The following is a 12,259-nucleotide window of genomic DNA, read 5'->3' on the forward strand; positions in this document are numbered from 1 at the left end:
GTCCTTAAAGTCCTCCCAAACTTGCTGGCTCAGCCTGCTCTGCACCCTGTTTTGAAATACATCCTATGTTTGCCAGTGTGCTTTCTAGAGGTAGACATCTCTCAGGGGTCTATCTAGCATTGCAACGACTGCTTTTTGACTACTTAGGTTGATCCCCTTTCCTGGTTCCCACAAACATCACCTGTAACTTCATGTCTGCAGGAGCATCATTGTCCAAGGACTGTGTAGAAGAAAGAAGATTCATGAGGCATAGCTTCAGAGGTTGATTTTAGCTTATGAAGCTAATCTTATTCACAGACCACCAAAGAAACATAGAGTGCAAGTAAGAGAGAGTTTACCTTGAAACCTAAATTCCCTTTTGTGACAACTCTTGTGCAAGGAGACAGTCCTTCTGACTAGAGATCTTAGAGATCTGTGGTCTGCTGTCATTAAGCCCTGCACGTCCAGCCTGCTGCGCTTTGCTGTCACAGGGAGAGCTCTGCAGGGAGGAGGGAAAGCGGCAAAGCAAGGCATGGCACCGTGTAACGTTGCTTTACTTCTGGGAACCGCTGGTTGTGCAGCTCAGTGCATTGACTTCAAGGAAGAAAGGATCGGATGAATTGGCAATTAAAAACAAAAAAAATCACAGCATGTCTTAAACAAAAAATATATATTGTTCACAATCTCCAGGAATAATTTATAACCTACAGAATGTAGTGTGTTATTTAGTTACCCATTGCTTTAAATGTGGATGGATTCTTAAAACTGAAACTATTAACATATTTTTAAAATAAATCTTAATTAGTATGAAAACTGGATCATCTGGACTTCTCTGAAGCAGGTAAAGTAAAACACTTTTTATTTCAAGAAATATTGCTTCTAGACTTTCCCGAAGCCAGAATTGTTCTATAAAAGTATCACAGAATTATTATACAAGATTTAAAAACACAGTCTGTATCCTAGTAACTTAAAACCTATGTACAAATAGCATCATTCATGACCATAAATATGTTTTTCTATCAATCAGCCCATGACACATACATCAGATAGAGCTAGTAATTTTAACATATGTACAGAGTCCATCAAAAAGACTGCTTCTTAAAATTATTAAAATTCCTACTAAAAGAATCTCCTTTTTAAAAAGTTTCAACTTAAAATACAACGCAATGAATGTAAGTTTAACCTGCAGTGCTTGCAATAGCCAAAAAATACTCACTACACTAAATAACATGTAACAGATAGGAAACACACCCGTGAATTGGACACTGTGGAATTACATCTGTTTGAGGTAATTCTCTTCTGTTATTGTGCTAATTATTTAGAAATTTATAAAAAAGCAAGGGAAGATATTAAATTTCGAGTAATACAGATTTTCAAAGTCATTTTTGTATTATACTTTATAAAATTTAATGTTTGGTAAAGTTCAAGAAAAAATTTAGAATACAAGAACAAAAATTATCTAAACTACTGTTTTTTATCTCATGTGCCTTTGGTAGCTAAAATAATGTAAATCTAACATGATTTTATCATTCCCTTTAATGCCTGTTCAAAACAAGAAGAATTTAAGTCTCAAAATTATAATAATGCTTTCAAGATACTGTTCAGGATAATAAAAATCAGATGTGGTGACAAAGGCATATATGTATTGATGTAAACCTTTCTACCAGTATCATAAAAAAAAAAAAAAAAGGCAAAATACCTCATGGATTTTTAATACTGACAATATCAACATATAGGGAAACAATCCAATCCAATTTAAAGAAATCCTCCTACAGTTAACAATCATTAGCCATACCTTTCTGAGAGTAAATTTAATTAAATCAAAGTAACAAAAACATGCAATATTTTTGCTAAAATAATATTCAAAGTGTCTGTTTCCACAATCCATACTGATTACCTCTTTCCTGTCAATCTATTTATTGGTTTCACAATTACATGAGACAATGAGCAAACTAAGGACATGTAAGGTATTAGATTCATAAATGGTATGGCATACAGATTTTAAAAGTGCATTTTACTCAAAAGCATGACATTAGGAATTTCCAGTGGTTAAAATAATTTATGAAAAAGACATTATGCAGACAGTTTAGGTGGACTGAAACATTCATTCATGCTGGGATCATTTGGAAATAGAGACAGTAACTTGAACATCCTCTTCAAAGAAATAATTTTTAGCTTTTGGAGAATGTGCTACTACATTTGAAAGTTAACACTGTTTTCTTTTCTTCAAAAGCTGAAAATTTTGTTTTCCATTGGGGAGAATTACTGTGAAAATATGTGCGTGTGAATAAAACAAATGCACATAGACAAATACTGAGCTGGGCTCAATTTAGCTGCAAAACGTATCTACAATAAACATGGAATGTCAGTTGTCATTATTACCTTTATTAGTTTGCTAATAAGAAAAAGGAGAAATTATTTAATGGTTTACAACTTGATCTAATCCAAGGAGAGTGGAGCAGAGGCACTGCCTTCTATGTTTAGGATTTGTGAAGTTTCCCCTGCAAGCCTCTGTTCCTTTTTTTTTAAGGAAGTTCCTGTTTTCTGGGTACCAATAGATGGATCCCTAATGGATACGTTTACACCTTGATGAACAAGGGGTTCATCAGACCTCACAGGAAGATATATTTGATCTTCAAATATATCTTTCACAGCATCACTGTCCTGATGAGTGTCTTTTTGAGGAATACTGATGGGTTGTAGCATGAAACTATGTCGGGACTCCAACTCTATCAAACCATTTCCACTGAAGTCCATATCAAAACGGTCTGATTCTTTATCCTCCATCCATTTTTCAGCTTGATGATTATTTCTCCAGTGTGCATCATTCAAACTACTTTTCTCAGGAATATCATTGTTTAATTCAAGTTTCCTCTCCTGACTTAAATTCACTGTGCTCAAAGTGAGGGCGGCAAAGTCCGTTGGCACAATAAGCTGCAGCTCTCCTGCAGGCAGGCCGCTCGATTCTTCAGCAGAAGTAATTTCCACCAAGGTAAATGATGTAGATGATTCGTCCCTGTCCCCGTCACTTTGAGCAGTGTTATCCTTGTCTGTTTTATTTTGCTGGTAGTAACTGTTCAGCAGTGCAAACATTCTATCTACATCCTTCAAGTAATTAGTCCAGTCAGCCAGACTAAGTCTATAGTTGTATCTGTATTCATATACACTTTCATTCACACTGTACAAGTCTTCCAGTCCTTGCCAGTTGATGTCTCCAGTGAAACTGGGCAGGTTAGCCTTCCCATCCATCCCATAACTGTCCTCTGTTGAAAGAAAGAATAAAGCCTAATGGTGAACACCAGCTTAAAAGTGCAAGCAAAGCTTCCACGTATGTTTCTACTCCAATTTGCTTGAAAGCACCGCTATTCATAATGTATGTAGCTCAAAATGTAAGATGCTCCACATCTTCTGTCATCATATCAGGGATTCTGGGCTCGGGTAGGTGTGTTCACAGCTTCTGCTGAACACACAGCAAAAAACTCCCCGTCTTCTGCTACATCCTTGGACTGAGTAAAAAAGAGCAAAATCTGATCTAATGGGGCTTTGTGACAAGTCAGAGATAAATCTTTCCTCTGATATTTCAAGGCAGGAAAGGTGCTTCAATACACAAATCATCCATTCACCTTTCCTGAACACTTCACCAAAATATGGAATAAACGAACAATAGTTAAGTATGAAAGATGGGATTAACTCTGAAAGCCGTTAGTGAACTGAACTTCAACAATACCCACAGGAATTTGGTGTCTTGGTAGCTAGAGACATATGGTCTACAAACCAACCAGCCACATTTTATTTAATAAATGATAGCCAAAGATAGTGTTTTATTTACTTTGTAAATGCTCATTTTAATTTACATGGAGCAATTAGGAGAGAGAAAAGCTGTAAAAACTTGGTGTGAATTAATTTATAGGACTGCACCACTTTGTAAAATAGTGTTAAAATATACATAGATATAGAACCTCCTAGAGGTTTTCTTTCTTTGAATGAAAATGTCTAACAACTTTATCAAATAATAAGTTTGAATAAAGGGCATACGTATGAGTCTATAAGTAGCAATGGAGCTGCATTATATATTGATCACAGACAGAAAAACCGAAGACACGAGGCAAACCCATTTCCAAAAGATTTTTAAAAGTCACTCCAGCTACTATAGTGACACAGATTATCAAATGTAGTGTGAAATTTTATTTTGACAAGTAACACTGACCACCACTATTTCATTTAATTCCCTGCACAGACTGTGTTCAGTCCAAAGATTTTAACAAGAAAGTGGACTACAAGTCAAAACTAATTAGGTGATGCAAAAGCCTGTCAGGGAAAGGGGCAAATTTGTCCTTACAAATGATGATGTAGGCAATGTTTAGTAATTAGTTCACTCAGATGACTTCTCCTTCTGAAAATTGTACAGGCAAGTAGACTAGTAGTAATGACCTTGGAAGTACAAGTGGCTATAGTCCAACAGCGTGAACTCAGCACAAATATTTATTTCTATTGAGCCCTTAATCCCTACAGTGGGTTCTTGGCAGCTCCATTAATTAGTTTGCATTTTAACTTGGCCTCTCTCACTGTTCAAGTAAAACAGAAGATAAAACTTGTATCTATCATAGCTTATATTCTTTGCTTCTTTATTAGCTTGGGATTTCACAGTGGAAAGATTTTCTCTACTATTTAGTCCATCATATGGAAAGTCGGAAAAATACCATTATGGTCAGAAAAAAAACTTATGATTTTATTATGATGAAGAACCTTATACTGTACCAAAGGAAGACCACTTTTGTTACTTGGAAAAACCTGAATCTTTGATCTTAATTGATATTTCTTCACTTAATACGAGTGCTGTAAATACAAAGTAAAATTTAAATATCTTATTTTTTTAAAGCAAGTTCTAGAGATATTTTTTTGCAGACAGTTGGCAAACTCCCTATCATAGGAGGCAACACAAGATTTTGGATCCAATGGGACAGCTATGACAGAGCGTCTTCTTTCTTTTCTTGAAGTAGACAAGAGAAATGAAATCATGGCATGGCCACACAAGAGCCATCTTTATAAGACAACTTATGGATAATCTGTTTCCTGAAACAAAAAAAAATTAAACACCACAGAGATTTCAGGAAAAAAAAGGCTTACTATTCCAGCACTTAGAGATATAAAGGGCCCTAGAAAACATCACATGAAGGGATTAATTTCTGAGATTAGTCACCAAACCCTCTAAGATATTAACCACACTGCAAATGCAACAACATTTAAATTTTGCTCTGTTTGTATTTGTACTGATAGTTTCAAAGGTGCCTTTGGGCCCAGAGGACCCTCTGCTGTCTGTCCCAGGCAGTGGGACAGGGGGTTGAGCTGGGCAAGCCTGAATGTCAGGGTGACCAGTGAGGAGGTCTGGGGGCCAGTGATGAGGAGCAAGGTTCCCATCAGCCTCAGCAGCGGGTAAAGGGAGCTGTGCTGCAGAGAAGTGAGATCAGCAAGGAGTTTGCTGTATTCCTACAAAATAGCTCAAAGGCTGAGTCAGACCTATGTGGTCGTCCATGCTGAATCTATTTTTTCCCCTCTAAATGTGGCACTGTTTCTGCAATCTCAGAGGAGTTTCACAGCTGGGAAGGCACTGAGAATTGTTCAATGATCTTCACATCAAGCAGAAAAAACCAAACTTGTTTAAACACATGGGACAGAGGTAACTTGTATTCATGCATGTTAAATAAATAGGAAAGCAAAGTCTTAAGATCCTAGAGCTGGCTGTGTGTTGGTTGACTGAGTGAGTCACCTCACAGCTTAATTCCACAGTTTAGTAGTAGGAATGAAAAGTTTCCCACTGAAAGCAAAGCATACAGTAAGAAGAAGAGAGGAAAGAAAAGGTTTTCCCCTGTAAGAAATCTCATTACATACAGGTGTGAAATGGGAAAGTGAAGATGAGTTGCATTTGAGTAACAGCATGGCAGTGGTTTCCTCAATCAATATTTTGGAATCACCCAACTGTGTCATAGACCCAAAACAGAGAAAAATTGTTGCCAACTGTTCACAGTAAAACATCTTCTGATTTTTAAAAATCAAGCATTAGCTAAGCTTCACTCTCCAATTATCATACCCCAGAGTCCCATGATGCCATCTGTGGCTATGATGTCTCACAACTAATAATGGATCTGAATATATCTCCACTGAGACTAAAGACAAGTAGGTACAATCATCTCCTTGGTGGCTTTGAAAAACCTCAGACAAGCAGGAGAGCAGAGAGGAGTGTGCAATTCCCACATCCTGTTATCAATCATGTCTGCAGAGTTGTTTTGTCCATCAAAGGGCACAGGTGACATGAGTTCTTCCCTGTTGACGCTCTCTTCCCATGTTTTAAGCAAATAGGACTATACTGGCTGTTTCCATACAGGCCTGTTGTCTCAATATTGTACTTGTAACACCTGTAACACTGTACTAACTCAGGACATTTTGAATGGGAAACAGGTCTGAGTGGAGAAACTACTGATCTGAAGGAAGCCTAAGGGGTAGTGCAGGTGACTTAGCAGCACAGAGCTTTCCCGCTCTCATTCTGCTGGTTTCTCTGCAGGCATCAAGAAAAGGATCCTCTAAGAGATTGTGTTAATGATTCCTGACAAATGGCTGTTGTTCATTAATTTTTTTTTTTTTTTATTTAGAAAAGAAAACTAATTTCCACTAAGATGGGGCTTGAACCAAAATGTTGAACCCAGGCATCTGTGTATATTGAGTAACTGTGTGTTTAGAATGTCATGCCACAGAGCAATACCACTTGTGTTATACTATACCAGCTATTTATCCCGGTAGCATAATGTTTATTGACTTTGTATCAGAAGTTAAAAGGTTTTCATTACTAAACAATGTAGCAAGATATAATTTAAAGATTAATCCTGTGTGCTCTACTATTTCCTGCAACCCTACAATTCAAAAATGCCATTTCTGTCAGATCTGTAGTTAAAATGAGGAATGCTTACAAGGACGTTTTCTAATGAAAGACTTAAAAGCATAATTACAGGGATTACTTTCTATCATTGTAGTAACCAATTCCCATGAGGCTATAATGAGCAATGCAAACAACTGGGATATAACCAAACGAAAGCTTATCATTTTCCTAGATCTCAAAACTACTCAAGTGGGAAAACACAAAATTGGCTGCAAGAAAAAAATCAGCTGCTTAAATTAGAGATCTATAAAACATTGAAATACATTATCTTAATTGTTCCCTGGCTGTTGGGAACTAATTACAAGGTTCTTTTCAGAAGACACTGTGAAAAAAAGTTTTATATAGACTTGTATACTCCTTGGACCCAGTTTACATCTCAGGTAAACAATGTATATTAGGAGCTAATCCACCAAAGTGCACAGAGAAGAAAATGTGTAAAACTGATATACCACGAGAAGATATCAAGACTAAATATGACATTTGACAGACTTTAATCTGTTTTGTACCCTGAGTACGAGTATCACTCAATGAACAGCAAGTGCAGTACTGTTAAGACCTGAGGTTTTTCAGTCTCTTCAGGCTTTTTCTTTATGTTTGACTGGTTTCTCCAGCCGGAGGAACTGGGCTCTGCATGATAATCATGTAGGTACAATAAGTATACTTGCAAACATCAGTTTTTCGTGTATTCCTCAGGTGCAAGCAGGTATAAAAAACCTGACGTAGTGCCCTTCCTCCATTCAAATATTACAATATTTTGAAGAAATTTTGTTTCATGCGTGTGTGATTTGATCATGCGTGTGTGATTGCCCCCCTGCCCAAAGGAGCTTCATTTTTCTGCCATATTTATATTGACCCGTCTCCTGCTGGCTTCAGAGCACATGCAGCTCACACTGAGCACTACTTTTGCTTAAAGCAGCATCTGCCAACACTTCCCAAAGCCAGTGAGAAGGTTTTACTTTACTTCCATAGATTTGGTTAGGCTTTTTGGATACACATATCTTTAAGCACATTTTGTTTATGTTTAAAAAGCAGCTGTACAGAATTCTTAAATAGAAAGAGAAAAAAACCCCAACCCATTCAAAATCAACCCAACAACAGGAAAACAACCCAAAAGAAATTATTCTTTTTGTGTCATTTTCCCTATGTAAACACCTAAGAAATACAGGCATGGAATATGAACTCTGTGAAATCTTGCTATGACAACAAGCTACGTTAAATGCAGAATGGTAGATCTAAAAAACAATGGCCAAGTTCAGTGTAAAGTAGTTAGAAAATGCATGCATCAAAAGCTATGCTGTGTGCAACATGGCAGGATACAGACATTAGTTGAAATGGACTGGAGTCATGCAATTATTTGGAAAGAAGCTGCTGAGGAGAATAAAAAAGTGTGGATACCTGTGTGGATCATAGCTTCCTCCATCTTTATTTCCTGATATAGGAAAATACAAGAGTAACTTTTGTTAGTGTTTAGAACTTGTAAAACCATTCACAATGTAGTTTTCCATGCACAGCATCTAATTCCTAAAAAGAAATGTACTGTGTTAAATAAAGACAGAGTTGCAGTCCGACAAAGATTTCCTGGAAGTTTTATATAAAAGAACTGAAAAACCACAGTTTTTCAAAAATGATAAAACCCCCAAACAATTAAATATTGTAAAAAAGAGAAATGCTTGTAGCTGAAGAAAGAGATACAAAGATGCATCACCAGAAATTATGTAGAAAGGAATATTCCTGTAAAAAAATCACAATACTCGATCAACCAAATTTAAGTGTAATGAATTCCAGAGTTACAAAGTATAAATACCAGCTAATTTTCTACTCAGATACTGTTGTAAAGAAATACTGCTCTCCTCAAAAATGGAGGGGACTACTGCTGATTAGAAGTTTGCAATGTTAAGTCTCAGTTATGGTGTGGAGTCTGAGGTTGTTCATATAGACAGACAGCAGTCGAGATAAACACAGGATTTGACACCTCATCTGCTACTGGGAGGCAAAAAATAGCCAAGTAAAACCTACAACAGAGAAAAGAGTTATGACTATGAACAATCTGTATATGCTTGTTATTGCTTAGTGCAAATAACATGATAATCTTTCTCCAGAGTTTCTGTCAAATGTTGTTTGCCATCAATATCTGTCTAGAATAACCTGTGCAAACTTGCAAAGAAGGTTTCTGGTCATGCAGTTATGCAGAATGGTGTATGTGGATCATTCCAAACTATTCAGAGCAACACTTAAGAGAGTGACACTTCATGGATACAATTAGTGCTTAATTAGTTGAAAAAAAAAAGAATAAAATGGAAATAAACACTCCTATTTTTTTGTACCTGTTTCAAGTCCCTTCGGCCTCGGATTGCACTGCTTATAACCTTGACAGCTTCGCAGTTCCATTAGCTGTATGTGTAATTGATTCAAAATGCCTCTTTCCACTGTGTGCACTGTGTTCGTCAGCTGAGAAAAAGAGGAATAGAGGGGAAAAAATACTTGTTAACAGAAATAAATAAACCCTGGAGGAGTCTGGTGAACAACATTTTGTAACAGGAAAAGGGGGTTACCTGATAGGGATCAGTGTTCATATCAAAATATTCCAAGAATCCAGTTGCAAACTCACAAAAGAGGAAATTGTGGGTGTCATTAACTGTTCGCAAACACCAGTAAGTATTGTTATTTGAGCTTGTGCAAGCACAGAAAGAGCCCACTGTAATTAAAGAAACAAGTTATTAGTTTTCGGTGGGAAACAATCTGTTTCTTCTACTGGTGAAACTTCTATAGATCTTCATGTACTTAAATTCTAGATCAATCTTAAAAAAAAAATCTATTTGAATAATGTTATTCTCATCTAAAACAGAATAAGTTGCTAACATAATTTTCACAAACATACAGTTAAAGAAAGCAAAAGATAGTGAATACTATAATTAATAAGGCATATTCTGTTCTGAGTTATATGTGGTTTATTGGGATTGAGCAGAATACAGACTTTACAAAAGAACAGCATAAATCCTGACCCTTGAGATCTGTATGCAAGAAGATTCATTGGAACTGCTTATAACGTAGAAGGATACTATTTCCCCCAACAGCAAGTAACCTTAGCCTGGTAGAGCCTCTGAGACACAAGTACAAGAGAAAATTACAGAAGTGTAAACACTACAGAGGAAGGCCAGATTGCTAGTTGGTACGATAAGTGAGATGGAAATGACACAGCAGTCAAGAAAGCGTGAGGCAGGGTACGGGAATGAGGCAAGTGAGAGAGATTAGACAATGAAGAGATGGGTTTGCACTCAGGGAGCTTGGCTAGCACCCTGAATGCAGGAAAGATGGAAAAAGCAAGGTGGGAAGGAAGACCAATAGATAATCCTATGCCTCATTATAAGTAGTTCTCCCTTACTGGCTTGAGTTTTCCTAAGATAACCACTTTATTATTTTGAACTGCAATCCCTCATTTTGTTTATTTAATACACAAATACGAGGGAAATTGAAGCATTCAGTCAGGCCTTTGTAGGACAGTCTCAAGCAGTGTAACTGGATTACACCTTGTTTTCACTTTTCAACCTGGGGAAACCTAGAGCATGAAGACACCTGGATGCAGGTGTCACAGGGTGGGAGCAGCCATCAAGGAGACCTGGGCATATCTTGTCTATAATCTTGTCCTGTCAGCAGAAAAGGTTGTAAGAAAGATAACTCTTTTCAAGCTGCCAACTAAGTTTTTTCTGTAGAAGAACATCTCTTTGATTCCAACAATAAAATATTAATATTGCCTTAGATTTTTATTTAGATTTGTTATTAGTACTGTGACTAGTTGTAACAGTATCAATGTTTTGAACAAACTTAATATAAATAATAATAGTATTATAATACATTATGTCTTCTTTAAGTTATGGACTGCATCAAAAGGACATTTTTTTACCCCGTGACTGTTGCTGGAGCATTGCCAGAATGCACAGAAATAAGAGAATGCTTTTCATAACCATTCGGTACTCCACAGTTAAAAAGTAATAAGCCAATCTAATAATTGTCTTTGAAACAAAAATCATGCCTATGACTACTTTAGGAACATCTTAAAATGTAAAAACTGTATTAGCAGAAGTCCTAGTACAATCAGAGAAGATTATCACTAGGAGACAACATCTTTCTCCAAATGAAAAATTCCTCTTAGCAAATTTTCTGCTTGGAGCCAAATACGTTGTAACTTAATAATCATTTGATCTTGAAGTTTTTGAAAGTAAAGTTTTAAATCACTTTTCTTCCTCCACCACCAAAGATGAGAAAGTGCTGTTTTGTTAATGCTGAATACCAAGAAATGTTGAAGCATGTCTCAATAGGATAGTTATCTATATACCCTGAAGTGTGAAGGATCTTAAAATATTCTCTAGCTATAATATTTTGTTCTTATACACCAAGCGAGCATTCCACAGTTGTGATTTTAAAATTCTTTTAGAATATAAAACATGAGAATAATGGGAATAAATCACAAGGGAAACTATCTTTATTTTCTTCACAATATGGTAAGTTGTTTATGATACACTTTGAAATCAAAATGATAAAATTAAAGTAGACCTTTTACGTGCTGAATTTTGTGACAACATTAAAAGTCAAGTCCCAAAAAGGATTTGTGACAATTGGAAGAATAAGGTTATTACTAATAACCAGAAACCCAATTAAAATTCCTATGAAATATTTTGTCATTTTGATCTCCAAGAAATTAACACAAATCTCAGTGGCTCGTTACAAAAGTCTATGTTTTAGACTTTATTTCTGTAGTGTTTAACATTGAGCCTCTTGTGCTAATTTCATATAAATAAGAAGTGCAAAAATTGCAAGCATACTTAAGTGACATTCTTCTTTCATACTTCAGAATAATGGCAGCAGCAGCATTACTAAGTGCCAGTTCTTCAAAATAATGCTCTGATTTCATGAAGTGCAAACTCTGTGACACACCAGAATAACCTAGATCACATCTGCATGTGGACATCAGACTTACAGTTCCAGAACGGTGCTGTTTGCCAGTGGTTGTTGTCATGGGTAAAACATGTCAGACCAGGAAGGCTACACTCGTCTCCTTTCTTCTGGCGCTTTTTCCCCTTCCTTTCTTTCTTCCTTCTCCGGTTCTCTTTGAACAGCTGAAGTTTGCCATCCACTTCCTGTGCTGCTTCTCTGTTCAGAGAGAAAGTTGGGCATGACTGACAGAGAACAGTCTCTAATTGGTTAACAACAGCACTATCAAGTTTTACATCTTTCTGGCTTTTTTAAAGAGGAGAGGATGAGAATATGCCCTTCTTCTAGCTCAGCTTCCACCCCAGCTGTTATTACAAGGTGTTCTTTTCAGTAAGCCTGCGAAATGATGCACTGTTGTAT

At 36.5% G+C, this 12,259-nt stretch overlaps 1 protein-coding gene across 1 annotated transcript in view; it reads right to left on the reverse strand.

Annotated features, from left to right (window-relative positions):
- Positions 1–632: 632 nt before the first annotated feature.
- The window catches only part of SULF1 (sulfatase 1), a 65,527-nt gene continuing 53,900 nt past the window's right edge, over positions 633–12,259 (reverse strand). Inside the window, exons 15-18 of the mRNA XM_074847227.1 lie at positions 11,886–12,058; positions 9,463–9,605; positions 9,235–9,358; positions 633–3,242 (exon numbers count right to left, since the gene is read on the reverse strand). Coding sequence (XP_074703328.1) covers positions 2,419–3,242; positions 9,235–9,358; positions 9,463–9,605; positions 11,886–12,058 — 1,264 coding nt within the window. The 3' untranslated portion in view covers positions 633–2,418. The remainder of the gene's footprint in view (positions 3,243–9,234; positions 9,359–9,462; positions 9,606–11,885; positions 12,059–12,259) is intronic.

The sequence above is a fragment of the Strix aluco genome, chromosome 1, assembly GCF_031877795.1.
Source record: "Strix aluco isolate bStrAlu1 chromosome 1, bStrAlu1.hap1, whole genome shotgun sequence".
NCBI classification, from domain to species: Eukaryota; Metazoa; Chordata; class Aves; order Strigiformes; family Strigidae; genus Strix; species Strix aluco.